The sequence below is a fragment of the Cryptotermes secundus genome, unplaced genomic scaffold, assembly GCF_002891405.2.
Source record: "Cryptotermes secundus unplaced genomic scaffold, Csec_1.0 scaffold508, whole genome shotgun sequence".
NCBI classification, from domain to species: Eukaryota; Metazoa; Arthropoda; class Insecta; order Blattodea; family Kalotermitidae; genus Cryptotermes; species Cryptotermes secundus.
Genome location: NW_019733326.1, coordinates 734,735 through 749,701, shown reverse-complemented (window position 1 = coordinate 749,701; position 14,967 = coordinate 734,735). Strand labels below are relative to the sequence as shown.

General features: G+C 38.0%; 1 protein-coding gene across 18 annotated transcripts in view; it reads right to left on the bottom strand.

The window, feature by feature from the left end:
- Positions 1–14,967, bottom strand: part of LOC111867987 (protein abrupt) — a 203,956-nt gene that overhangs the window by 45,979 nt on the left and 143,010 nt on the right. The window contains exon 6 of one of the 18 annotated variants that reach the window (XM_023858285.2): positions 1–2,513. The exons of 13 other annotated variants lie outside the window; for them this stretch is intronic. In XM_023858285.2, coding sequence (XP_023714053.1) covers positions 2,293–2,513 — 221 coding nt within the window. In that variant the 3' untranslated portion in view covers positions 1–2,292. 4 more of the 18 variants (XM_033752878.1, XM_023858279.2, XM_023858281.2 and 1 more) reach the window with 4 other exon arrangements.

Here is a 14,967-nt window from a genome sequence, read left to right as displayed (position 1 = left end):
CTTTTATATCATCTACAGATTGGCATGACTAAGCAGAGGATTGTGGGCTCATCTTTTTCACATACACCATAAACTCTGTGGTACAATGACGTGTTCCATCAACAGCTAGACCACTGTGCCAAGAGCATAGCACAAGTCACATCTGGAGAAAGAGCATGCCTAAACTGTACCCCAAGCTTTCAGGATTGCTAAATTTCAAAAGGATGATAGTCCTTGGATTCAAGTCTTCTGAGCTGTGACATTGTCCAGTATTCTACATGGAGACTGACACTGTGGAGGATGCTGCCATCTGTTTTCAGGGTCAAAGTGTGTAGGGAGAGGAACCAGTTCTATTATACAGGCAGTTTGCAAGAAAGGTTGTCAAGGTGGAAGATAAAGACATGCAGCCTGGTCCAGGTGAAAGGAAATGGAATTCAGGCTTCAGTGACCACACTGCTTGCGGCCTGTTTGTATAGCAGGATCAGTTCCTCACCCTACACACTCCAACCCTGAAGATGAAGGCAGCATATTCTTCCAAAACATCAGTATCCACCCACAAGACATTGTGTGCTACAACCCAGAAGACCTACATGTGCTGTAAACACCTTAAAACTTATGACTACAGCCTAACTGTCTTCCACATAACTAATGGCATTACATTTTCATGTGGCTATGTCAAGGACAACACATAGAGCAATAACTCACACGCTTTGGCTAAACTTAGGAATAACTCCTTGCAATGCACTGCAAACATTCCATCCACATTGCAAGCAACATCTTCCAACATGACACTGGCCAATTTCAGCATCATTTATAATACCGTAAGTACTATATGTTATTACCACTTTTTAAGGCCACCATCTCTTGCCTACATAAATTCAAGCATTCTCACTTAAAATGTAGCAAACACAAAACATTTAGAAAAATAACAAATGCAACTAATTCATATATGTAACGCAGAAGTGTTCTCCTTTATTGTTACACTTTTATATTAGACTGCCTTATGAAGATATCTCCTGTCTTAGTAATACCTTAACATGTAGCATACAAGGGGATGAAAATGTTCCAGTAAGACTTCTGTCAGAATGTCCAATAAACGATATTTGTCAAATGCACATTTCCAAGCCCAGGCACTGTAAAACTATTAACCCTTCAACTGTCACATTTCAACTAATCTGTTTTCAAAATGTAATTTTTATTTTTGTACTACAGTTCTAAAAAGGATATTCAATACCATCATATGAGCTCAAAGAGTTAATCAAGGGGGGACTCAGGTTCTACTGATTTAGCACTGAATCTTCCAGAATGACTGATCTGAAACTGAGCCATATGTGAAGCAACCCAAAGTAGTATCAATCACAAGCCTTTGCATTATGTCACACACACGTACTATAAGAGATTAAGATTATGGTAACCACCCATGTTTAGTAATCATATGTCGCCTGACATGGCGTATTCTGCTCAGGACAGCATGGCACACAGGACACTGAGTTTTCCCGCTGTGAACATTTTTATGTTCACAGAGGGAATTGCGGTTCTGAAATACCTTGCCACAGACGTTGCACTGCAGACGTTCACTGACTTGGGGACCCCTCTGAGGACCCCCCACCCACTGCTGCTGGGGATCTACAAACAGACAGAGAGGGGCTGAACTTGATACCACGAAACAAACAGTGCACATTTCCTTTGAAATCAAACTTGACACAGATACAGGACTATACGTACACCATAACACTTCTGCATTGTGCTGCACTCACTTATGACTCTGTTTACAAATCAAATTCAAATTGAATGCTTCAATAAAGGAAGCCCACAACACACTGAATTACTCTTTCATAAAAAATTCAATACACCGATTCTTGAAAACAGAACGCATAACAAATCATGAATATTCAGATCAATCAGTCCATATATATCAAACTTTCATCTATTTCATAGCAACAGCTTGCATTGCTTATGTTAGTGGTCAAGAGATATATGCCCCTTATGTGTAAGACTATAAAATCCCATAAACATTATTACAGTCATTTACAAAACTGACCAACCATGTTTTGTCTTCATATGGGCTTTCATGTTCAGAGTCCGACTGAAGACCACCTGACAAACGGGGCACCTTGTCTTGCCCTTGTGCACGTCCTTGTGTTTATACAGAGAACCCTGGTTTAGAAACTTCTTCCCGCAGATCTTGCACTGATGCCCATCCACGAGGGGAACAATGTTCAGTCCAGCAATGCCCTTCCAGTCCCCAGGTTCCCCCACCCACAGACTCTCTACAAATAGAAAGAGATCAAAATCAATAGCTGCTCCTGTCCTCTACAGCAATCCATGTTTTGCTATCATGTGGCGCTTCATGTGGTCAATGCGGCTAAGAAGAACATTGCAGATTGGGCAGCGTGTCTTCCCTTTGTGTACATTATTGTGCTTGTAAAGAGACCCCATGTTTGCAAACGTCTTCCCACATATCTTGCACCGATGTCCATTCTCATGTTGAATACTTCCCTGCCATTCCCCGGGGTACCCCACCAATAGATACTCTACAAACAGAAAAAAATGTATTTTAGAAACCATAAACAATACAGATTCAAACAATTTGGGTTGCTTCAGTATATGGGTAACAGACACTAAATGCGATGTTTTGCAACAAAGTGTCGTTTCATGTGATCTATCCGGCTGAATACGGCTTGACAAACGGGGCACTGTGTGTTCCCTTTATGAACATTGTTGTGCAGATAAAGAGAATTGCGATTTCGAAAAGTCTTCCCACAAATCTTGCACTGATGAATGTCTGCAACATTTCCTCTGGCTAAGCCTTGCCACTCTTCTTGACTCACAAGCCACAGAGACTCTATGGACAGAGAGATAATGACTGATGCAGCAACAATTTTGAATATTATGTAGACCAACCATGTTTAGCTATCATGTGCCGTCTCATGTTGCCGGTCCGACTCAGTACTGCTTGGCAAACGGGACACTGAGTCATTCCTTTATGTATATTCTTATGTTTATACAGTGAGTCACGAGCAAGAAATGTCTTGCCACAAATGGTGCACTGATGGCTTGAACCTGAGGAAGCAGGGAAATTGCATCCCTGTACCCGCCAAGACCTGGGAACCCCCACCCGTTTCAGCTCTAGGGCAAAAGAGAATATTACATATTACTTTACAAAATATTCATTTAAAACAATACAAGTCGAGATAAGGTGGCGAATGTCCAAAGACCCTGACCCTTATTATTAATGCTGAGCACTGAATAAATACAAACGATTAGAGTCAAGTGAAGTGTAGAAGGTATTAGAAATATTTGTCGCTTACTACAAATACAAGCAGAGCTTACATTTCTTTACATACATAAATAATATTGTACACATAACTATTATGAAGACATCCATAGGAGGAGAAAATAAGTAATAAAAGTCTTACAAACACTGGCATATGGCTAAATCAATTATCTTTATTTATCAAAACAAAATTAACAATGGTGTTTCATAATCACTATTGTGTTCACTGTCCTTTTTACACAACTCTTTAGTGATATTCTATAACTATGCAATTTCTATTTATCATTCATAATACTATCCCTATACACTTTCTGACAGTAAGTTATTTTGTTTGTACATGTTTAAGTCATTATTTGATCACTATCAGGTACACTTATTCAATGCTTAGGCTACTATGCTGTACATGTTTTTTTTTTAATTCTTCAGTAAGGTTACAATGTTAAGACTGAGATCCTTTCCCATTCACCAATGAACATCAAGGTACTTAATAGCAACAAAGAAAAACATAAAAACCAAAGACCTCAATCAAAAAATAAGACCCAGGAAGAACATCAAAAACACTATCATACCAAATTCAAATTATAACCATAAAAATAAGAAAACACTAACTTTAATGTCAAAGAATTATATTTAAGCATTTTAACCTTCATGACAATTTTTAGAAATATGCATATTGTACCAGCTTACACAATGAATTAAGTGTGCCCAATGATGGTTACATAAAGACTGAACCACACACAAACAAAATATTTGTGTCGACAAGTATACAGTGGCAATATTGTGAATGATAATGAAACACTGCTGAACTGTTGTGTAAAAAATGACATCAAACATAATAGTAATAATATTATAATGTTACTGGATGATACAACACAGAATTACGTTTAATATTTAGTGTCAGATGAAAGTTTAAGCAGCTGCTCATACATTATTTTGCATACAAACTGCATGAGCATTTCAGATGATTTGCCCACGTCATACAAAGAGATAAATTAATGTCTCAAGAGGCTGAATATGTGACTGAACACTGTGTTACAGATGGGGCAACATGTGAGGGCTTTACATATAGATAGCACCGCTGCTCCAGCACCTTGCCACACAACTCACATCTGTAGCAGTGATTCTATCTGCTTCATACAACTGCACACAGCCAATGAAGAACTTATCTTGGAATATCTCAGATTCTTGGTTTATTCAATGATGCTTTCAACTGAGTATACAGAGTTTACCAAAAGAAATGCCAGGCACCTGCAGCTTTAAAATGAAAACAGACAAGGGTCCTGTTTGGAGCATTTTATTTATCAATTGAAACAGTTTTCATTACACACAAGTTGAAAAGCTGTTAGGTTCATGAAACTTCACAATGCCTGCCATCTGTAGCTCTGCATACATCTCCTGCGTGACAGACTATAACATGTCCCTTGTAACATCTGACACAGCTGCAGTGACCCGTGCCTTGAGTTCATTCAGTAGACACTCAATCACTGACCTGGGAAATTCAAGTTCAAGCAGACATGGACAATGTGAGCAAAATGAATAGGAGCAACATCCGGTTGGAGAATAAGATTGTTATTGTCAATAAGCTGTGAAAGAATATACTTTTTCAACATGTCTAGGAAAGAACTGCTTGTAATGATGTCCTCACCAAAGAGAAAAGACTAAATTCATGTTGGACGAAGCATAAATTTTGCATATGATAACATCATCTGTGGTTTTTGATGTATGATAGACTGTGTACTGATTGTGCTGAACAGGTAATCAAAGCTGCTGTCAATTAACTACAGCTGGGTTGTGCACGCAACTTCTGTTGGGGAAACTGTTTGAGTTTACAATTACACTGCAAGTACCAATATCATCACATGCGTTTTTGTTCCTGAGTTTCAGGTGTTTAAACCCTAGGCATTCCTTTCTGGGAGAACCTATATTATATAGCACTAAATGATCTCATGATCAACACACAATGCATGGTAATGGAAGGGAAACAAAGTGGCCACAGCCTATTTCAGCATCTGCCTAGATGGGCCAAGGAAAGCCATGAAAATGTGAGTCAAGACTATTAGTCTCTATGTCCAGATTTAAACCCTGGCTGTCCCCACATACAAAGCAAACAGTTCCATCCACTTTACAGTGAAATTTGATGAATTATCTCGATACATGGGCATTAACATGCAATCAAGGTAAAATACTAAACATACAAATTTACGAATGGTATTTAGAATTGATATAATGAGTTTATACTAAAATAACTTGTGTGGTATTACAAGCTAAAGGGTACTTTGAAAGTCGCTAATCTGTATATTTATAGTGTACATATATATATAGTCTTTTTCCAAAATTCTGTGGCATAAATATACATTCTTTGCAGCAACAGTTGCTCCAGAAAGAAGAATTATCTAGTGTCTATGCACCATCCTTAAATGTCTCCACAGATGGGATTTCCGGCTCAGGACTGTGTGGCAGATTGGACAACAGGTATTGCCTTTGTGAAGTCCCTTGTGTGCGGACAGTGAACACTGCTGCTGGAATGCTTTTCCACACAATTCACACTGGTAAGGAGGCATATGTGCATGGGTCTTCAACATCCAATCCACTGAATCTAGACAAGAGAACATCTGCACCCAATTATTTATCCCACTTCTGGTCACAACACCACATCACCTACTTCTTAACTTTTACTTACACTTCTACCTATATAAGGTATGACATGTGAAGTTCTGACAGAAATGAATATGAACAATTTTTCTCCAAGCAACTATGCCACTGGCTTACAGCCAAGTTCAGACTTATACTCAGTATACTCATAGTTCACAGTATTTCACAGCAAGGAAATTAATAGCAAAGGTTATGTTCACTACCCCAATGACAGAATGTGCCTAAAGTATATTCTGAAAAAGAAATATTTTGTCTCATCATAGCATTAAGACAGCATTCTTCTGAGATGTGGCACACTGTAGTTTGGTAGATGGAAATCATTTACTAGACTACATGACATAACATCCCAATTGACCCAGCTGGGCTCCACCCCACACTAAGTGAAAAAAAAAATGGCTCTACAGTCCTTTGTTGGGCCTTGGCCACTTTTTCAGTTTCTTAATCCTGTACAGTCGATAAGATTCCTTTGAGAGGGGATAAGCCTGTCCCAAGGCCTCTACGTATACACAGAACACAAACACAGAATAAAGGCACACAATACAGACATCAATGCCTTGAGTGGGATTCATACCCACGATCCCAGCATTCAAGCAAGGGAAGACAGCTCATGCCTTAGACCGCGTGGCCACTACAATCTGCATATTAAAATTAACAGGAATGCAAATAAGCCTGTTTTCATTACACCTCTGATTAAATACAGAAAAAACTACAATTAAGATTAAAGTTAATTACTGTACTTGGCTGAGGGACTTCATTCCCACAGTGGCATGAGGATAGAAAATTTTTGGATTTGATTCTTTTTAGAACAATTAAATTAAATGTGATATAACTTGGCATGAAATGTGGATGGGAAAAAAAGAAATGCCATAAGCTGGAGATGCAGGAGCATCTACTGGAAAGAAAGCACTAAGTAAATGGAGACTAAGAAAAGAGAGGAGCATCTCAAAGAAACAGGCTGTGTTCATGTGGATCAGAAAGAATAAGTCTGCAAATAATATCACACAAAAATAACATGGTCTCTATATTGTATTCGCTTCAACTCAGTCTTTTCATAATCACTTCTGAGAAACAGTATTAAAAATTACCAGCTTTGCTCCTATTGTTTTTGAAGAATCCAAAGTTCCAAGGCATTGATTAACACTTGTACGGGCCAAAAAATAATGTCTAGCAGTTCCCATATGAGGCCAACATTCAGTAACTTAATGACACTTACTACAGATGCTGAGATCTAATTCTTACAAAAGCAAACACATATGAACTTGGACATCGCAATTGTCTTAAGCTGTTCATAGTAATTTCATTAATATTTTGTGGACTGTCAACATGTGACGCCTCAGACTAAACACACGGCTAAACACCATTTGACACACAGGACATCTCGTATGTCCTTGGTGGAAGCTTCTGTGATGTGTGAGGGAATCATGACGACCAAATTTTTTCCCACAGAGCTTGCAGACAAACATTCGAGGGTGGGCTGGGGCAGTGAGTACTGATGACCCCCTCAACCAACCACAGCTGTCTTGCATTTTCCATTTGGAAACTAAAGGAAGAAAAATATTACAACATAAATAACTTTTAAAACACGAATTATGTTAAGCAGACACTGAGATCAAGAAGTTACTGTGACACTTCAATAAATATTGCTGTTCATTACAGATTAATATACATGATCTGTTCCAAAATATATATGGAGATTTATTAATTCCTATTTATACATGGAATTATATTTATTGAAATTCATATAGTACTTATTCAATTAACTTAAAAGATATTATTTCAACAAAATTATTTTACACATATTTACACTTTTCTCTGTACCTTTATAATTATCTCTTATTTCAAATGTTCAAGTAACTGCTAAACATGCTCTCAATAGTGAAGTCCTACTCACAGAATCATTTTAGTACATAAATGTTTCTTCAATCACTCAATATTCCACACAATAAGTCACACTGGGGTGAACTCCATATTAATTACACGTATATGTAACAGCTATAGAGCTCTCACTAACAGACACTAAATGAAATGTCACTTCCCACAGCTGATAAAATGAACTATTAATATTATCTGTGCTAATATTTAATGCCATGGATAATTGATAGATGAGACATCATAGTGTATTTCCGAGAGAACAACTTCTGACAAATGGGGCATCTAGTTTGTCCCTTATGGATACTCTTGTGATGTGCAAATGAATCATTGCGGCTGAAAACTTTGCCACACTCGTTGCACACATATTTTGCTGGAGAGCCTGAAGATGTCGTAGGAACTGGTGGAAGCTGAGCACCCGAATCTTCATATGACCACTGAGCAACTACAGACAGAAAAAATCATCTATACTTCTCCATATTAATTGTAAGCAAAGGCAGTGGCAGTAGAATACATACACAAGTAGTCATTATCAGTCATCAAGGCCTATACTTTTACTGTTTTCAAAGTGCTTTCATTTGCTGTCTCTATGATGTGCAAATTGTAAGAGATAAAAACTGCAGGTACAGAATCTTACCCCAGCAAAATTAATTACTGTAACACTTCAATAACATATCCATTATTATATGTAAAGCACCCAAATCAGAAATAAGACCTTGTTAGTACAACAACTGAGAATCTAAATTCATTATGTAGTTCTGTGACAGAAATTAAATTCAATGAATGATGCATCATATACACAAGGCAGAAACAAACATTAAACAATTAAATAAATATGTGAATTTGATATCTGAAACATTCAGTTACTCAAAATACCTGGAACAATTACCATCTCCATGCAATTTATTACATTAAGGAGCACGAGCTTCTTATGTACGAACTAAAGACAACTTTCACAAATGAAATATGCAGAGTCTTATTTTTCTCCAAAGAGAAAGCCTTTTTTAATGACTACTTATAAAGTGTATAACTATTTTTCACAATCCAGAAGATATCTGTTATTAATATGACGAAGTAATGTATATCTAATTAGTGGTCTCCTTCAACCAAACTGACAGGAATAAGAATATCGCTTTCTTTATTGGAGTCCCTTAATCTTCATGCAAGATTTGCTGACCCCACCATAGCCTATTTACATGTACATAGGGCATTCTGACTCAACTTTTTAGATATCGTAGCTTCACAGGAACCCCAAGATGCATAAGTATGTCATTCTTATAACATCTTTAGTAATATAAAATAACACCACAAATAATTGTATGCACTCTATGAGCGCAGAGTAACACCTTACAATTGAATGAAAATTGTTCCGTTTGATAACTGCAATAATTATACATTATGCTATCCTCACTACCACTATAACATTACCACTTACACAGCGTTTAGAAGAACGTTCAGTCTACATTCAGGGATATCTGGTGATATCATTCTAATCAAAACTAAACATTTTACAACCATTTTTGATAAAACAGAAAATCTGTCTAAAGCACAAAAGAGAAACACAACATATAAAGCTTGCACCAAAATAAGTTCATTAGCTTTTCTAGTGGACATTACATTACATTGAACATAATTAATTCAATTTGTGTATTGTGGACATGTGGTACTTCATAGTATAGACTCTACTGAACACTTTCTGACAGACAGGGCAAATTGTTTGACCCTGGTGACTGCTCCTATGGTGAGTGAGGGAGTCCCTGTGGCTGAACACCTTGCCACATGTCTTGCACGAAAACTGTGGAATCTTGGAGGGCGTCTGCAATCCAGAAAAGTCTGACCAGAGGACAGCATCTGTTCCCCACTGAGGAGCTACAGAAAAGAAAATCCAATATCAAAAACATGGTTATGAATTTCATAGAATTTCCAATTAAAGGGAAATCATCAGTTCTGATTATTTTATTACAAAGTATGAAACTCCTATCAACAAGATTAATGGTTTACTTTAAACCCTTAAAGACTAATATCAAGTTCCACAATATACAACATCAAGGTAGACATGATTTCCTTTCCAAATAAAAACCGATAACACAGTTAAGAATAATTTTCGCCGGTAGCAGCACCATTCAAAGTGTGCTTTAATAGACTTTGAGCAAAATACGTGATTACCACCGACTGAGAATTTCTCATACCCCTGCATCAACAGTTAACAAGCTGAGAACCACAGTGCCCATCTTAAATGCTGTTCTTTGGCACAGCACTGTACTCAGAAAAGAAGGCTTCAAGGGGTTAACTGCTGCTTCATTTCAATGTCAGAAATGAATACCAGCATTTTTACAGGGGCATATAATCCAACTGACAGATCAAGCGCAGTATTAGCCGAAATAAAAATTCTCAGTTACAACATTAACTGAACACACAAGTGGCTACTCTCACGCAGCTTTATAGAGAGAAGCAACTGAAGCATATGATTATATATGGGAACTGACTGACTTAACTTGCAACATATAAAGACAAAGAAATACATTAGCAAGTATCATTACGAATCTTGGATGAAAATTTGTATTTGGTTCCACTGTTTTATAAGATTTAAAAAGTAATCTTCATTAATTGTCTATAACAGAAGTTTTGTAATCAAAATACAAGTTTGGCAGAGTAAACAAAGAATTCCAAACTTAATGTTGCTTTACCAGGGGACAAAATAACTCCACAAAAGAACGGGAAGGGAGGATATGTTAGGGCCCGAAAAAACCATCTCCACTGACTGTATCGTGCTCCAGCACTCAAAGAAAATAACAAAAGCTTCAGGACTATAACTCACTCTTATGCTGAAGACACCTATTTAATTTCAGTTATATTACAGAGGGTACAATCTACATATATAATCACTGAAGTCTGTCTGCCTATCCTGTTTCTCCCAAATGGCTCACCACAAAAAGTACTGATAAAAGCAAAAGAAGTGTGTCCTAGAAAAACAACTATGAGAAAACTGCGGATCTTGCTGCCACATATATGCATTGTTTAAGTCCAACTTATCTCCCATTACGTCCTCCATAAGAAAAGCATAGGGACTGTTACAATGGGATCACAATAACAATAGTATGTTGTTAGGATATGAGGGAGAAATCTTCTTCTGTTGTCAGAATATGGCAGAAAACCCAAATCATCTCCTGCTGTTGCCAGCATCCAAACTATCTTCTTCTGTTACTGCAAGGGTATGAATGGAAACCCCAAAATATTTCAAAAGTACTGAGAGACAAGGGAAAATACAAACTCTCTCCTACCATGATTAGAAACAGGAGAAGAATGATAATAGGACAAGCATATAAATGGGATGGGAAAGGGGTTTGGGAGAAGAAAGGGACGGAGATGAATGCACACATGGATTAAGATATGCAAGAAAAGAGGCTGGAAAGCTGTTTTAACTTGAAATAGTGGCAGGAAGGAAATGATGATAGGACAGACAAAAAATACCAGATCGATAAGTTAAATGATTACCCAAAGTGTTAAATTTGACAGCCAACATAAGTAACAACCACAAAAAGGTACAAACTCTCCTTGAACTACTTACATGGCAACATAATCTTGGGGGAGGGGGGACACAAAATCATGAGTCATGATAGTGGATACTGTGTGTCATTCATATTAACATCCAGATCAACAGGGGGGTTGACAGTCATATTTCAATTCAGAGCAACCCCTTATCCAGGATTTGTGGGTTTTAGATATCCTGGTTGTATAGGACTAGAGGCCTTATTAAACTGGACAGTAACGGCATCAGTACTGACAAAAATGAAATGCCTTGCAGGTAAATTAAAAAATTTGCTTAGTGGGGGATGTAGTCCCAACTGGGTCCACTGATTGGCCTACTGAAGCCTGTCCCAGGTAATTATTATCACGAAGAATTTGGTGGAATGAAGACTGGCAGGGGAAACCAAAGTACTTGGAGAAAACCCGCCCCGGCACCACTTTGTCTGCCACAAATCCCACTTGACCAGACCCGGGATTGAACCCGGGCTGCCATGGTGGGAAGCCAGTGACTAACTGCTTGAGCTATGGCGCAGCCTTGCCTTGCAGGTAAAGGTTAAAGCAACTTTGTGTTTAAAAAATGGTACAGTTAAGCGAAGCTGACCACACTTTTGATACCATATGCTTGCAAATGCAATGGAATCACAGCAATATGCATACACACTGTAAACGGTGTGATCAAATATTAGATGTGGCTATCTTGATACCATTCTTACAATTAGCAATAAAATGTATGTGAGACACTGGAATATTAGATATTCTCATAAATGTATTTCTAGGATGACAAAACACTCTACTCATGTGAACTGTTGTCAGCTGATACCAGATCGATCATTTTACAGATTACCATTTGTTACACTATTTAACCAATTCTACAACTATGGCTCACTGTAAATAACACAAGATATGGCTCATTCAAACTTCTGATCACACGCAGGGATACAAGCGAAATCAGCTTGAAATACAGACGCATACAATACAGATAGATTTTACAGATGTCATCTATGTATTATATGTATCAGATTGTTAAAAAATATCACACATTTTGAAGTAAACCAACTTATGCTAATACAATTAAAAGTATTCATATACTTCTACTAAACTTGCACCTTTCCTAAATTTATATAAACTTCTAATAACCTCACATAAAGTGAAAATATATGGGAAACTTATTCACTGCAAAGTGGAGTAGAACATGTTAAGCAGCGTGCTAGAGGCATGTTCAAATCAATTTCTGAAGTGAGCAATGTGATGGCTGTCATTTGTCAGTACTGTTGTGGTTAATTCCGATGAAAATAAAAACTGACAATGTTCACTTTTCACATTTACATCTCTGGCATGCACTTTCAGTATGTGACGTTTTACATCATGACTTCGTGTGAACAATTTGTGACAGACGGGGCATTTCATTTGTTCCAAGTGAGTTCTCTTATGGTGTGCAAACGAATCCCGGCGACTAAACCCTCTCCCACAGATGGTACAGATGATTCTGCATGGATTGCCTGCTGCTCTTTGAAGTTGAGATGCCAAATACAACTGTGCTGTCGGCCGGAAGTTCTCTAAGGAGAAAGCACAATGTCAACAATCAATCTCATATTTCTACCAAGTAGCTCTTTAATGACTATGAATTAAATACTAAATATTATTTGTAGCACTGATAGCAGTGGCGATAAGCACACAATGGTGACAATGAGGGCAATATATAAGGAAGAAATCAGTTAAGATATGTTTTGTCACCAACAATTATTCACAGACTGAAGAATATTCATACAAAGTCACTGATTGACAAAGGAGGCAAAACAATTCTAAAAATCGAAATCAATATGAAGAATGTATTATGCCAGCATCCTTTACATACACAAAGGAGTCTATCCTTTGGGTTACTATGATGTGTGGTCCAGAGAAAATAAACTGATGTTTCAGAGGAAAATACCACCTCCAACTTCAGGGTTGAAGAGTAAGCCAAGCAAGAAATCAGAAAGAAGCAGACAGCACGAGAAGCCAGACAGAATACATCATTTGAAGTAACCTACATTAATAACATGAAAACACTGAATGTGGACCCCTTATAAAAGAAGGTGTATGCAGTATGGTCCCACAGAAAGAGTAAGTCTGGGAAGCTGGAGCTAATTAGGCACATGTACCACCCAACAGCTTGGCGAAGATATTTCAGCCACCTGCTGGTATTTTCGTTGAATCTTATGCAGCTGAAGCAGTACATCTTGTGCTGTGAAAGTATGGACTCTTAACTCCATATTACATGCAGTCACACCCCAGAAGACAGTGCTCTTTGGGATCAAAGTTGCTATGTTACTCTCCTGCAAGAAGTGAAGTTCTCATGGCTGTGACTTTAATGATTATTGTCTTCTCAGATGTGACACTGTACAACTTGGGCATAACCATCATTTCAAAGGAACCCACTGCCCCCGTCTACTAGGATTTTCTGTCCTGAAGACGGAGACAGGAGCTTCCTCTGTAACAATGGTTCCTATCCATCAAATTACATGACATCACATCCCAGAAAACAGTAATCTTTTGATCCTACATATTTAGAGATATTTCCTCTGTTTCTATAAATGCTGTCATTTTCTGCACTACAGAATGCCCAGCTTCTAACTTTAAGTGCAGTCTGTCCTATCACAGTTATCAATTACTTCTGAATTCGTAAGTATTGAAATGTGGGGTACAACTTCCATTCACCCCTTAAGTAGTCAGAGACCTCTGTCAGGTCCACTGTGCACCCCAAGCACTGCTCGGGCTCTTAAAGAGCCTTAACCTCAGCTAAAGCCAAAACCGCCCCAGACTGAAGCTTTCTAAGTTTCCATTAGCTCTACTCATGCAGCGCCAAAGGTCACAGATCCATGGCCAACCATGGCAGGATGCCACTTTCTCTTGGGATGCTCACCACAGGATATCCAGGACAAACTATCAGTCATCCGCAGGGACACCAGAGCCCCCACCACTGGTCCCAGCTGGACCTGTTACTCGGATCCAGCTAAGCCTTCATGCTCCCTCAAAATACAGAATTTGGAACACTGTAATTTGTATTTAAGAAGTCATGACAGTCTTGTGGGGACAATACATTGGGTATCTGCACAGAGAGTGAGTGTGACTAACTTCCCATGAGCTCCAAGTATGGGCTTGGCTGTCCTGATGATGACAGCTATGCTTCACTTGTCTACATCAGTTCATCAAACTGGAAACATATCTCTGAGCTACTCTACTTAGGTGTATCAAGCACTTAAAATGTAGCCACAGATGCTATATTGAGCTATTAAACAGAATTAACTTTTCTTGTTCTGCCTGCAGTGGTTAAGTGACACAGTTCTTTAGCATTCCAATACATTACTATCAGTGTTTAGTGTTGAAAGGAAACTATAATGGCACTCACTTAACAACAAATATGGAATCTTATTTCAAATCTATATGACAGTCAAAATATACTCAGACACAGCTACATAATGACAGTAACACATTCATAACAGATGTCCATGTATCTTGATAATCATCAAAAGTCATACGATATTACAATCTGAAGCAATGACTGAATATTTTTGCCTATTTTAGCAGACAAGTCTGTAATTATACATGTAAGGGAAGTTCATCATGCCTGGCTACAGACACATGCAACTCATGGCTTCACCCACTTTTCCTGACAACCCTAA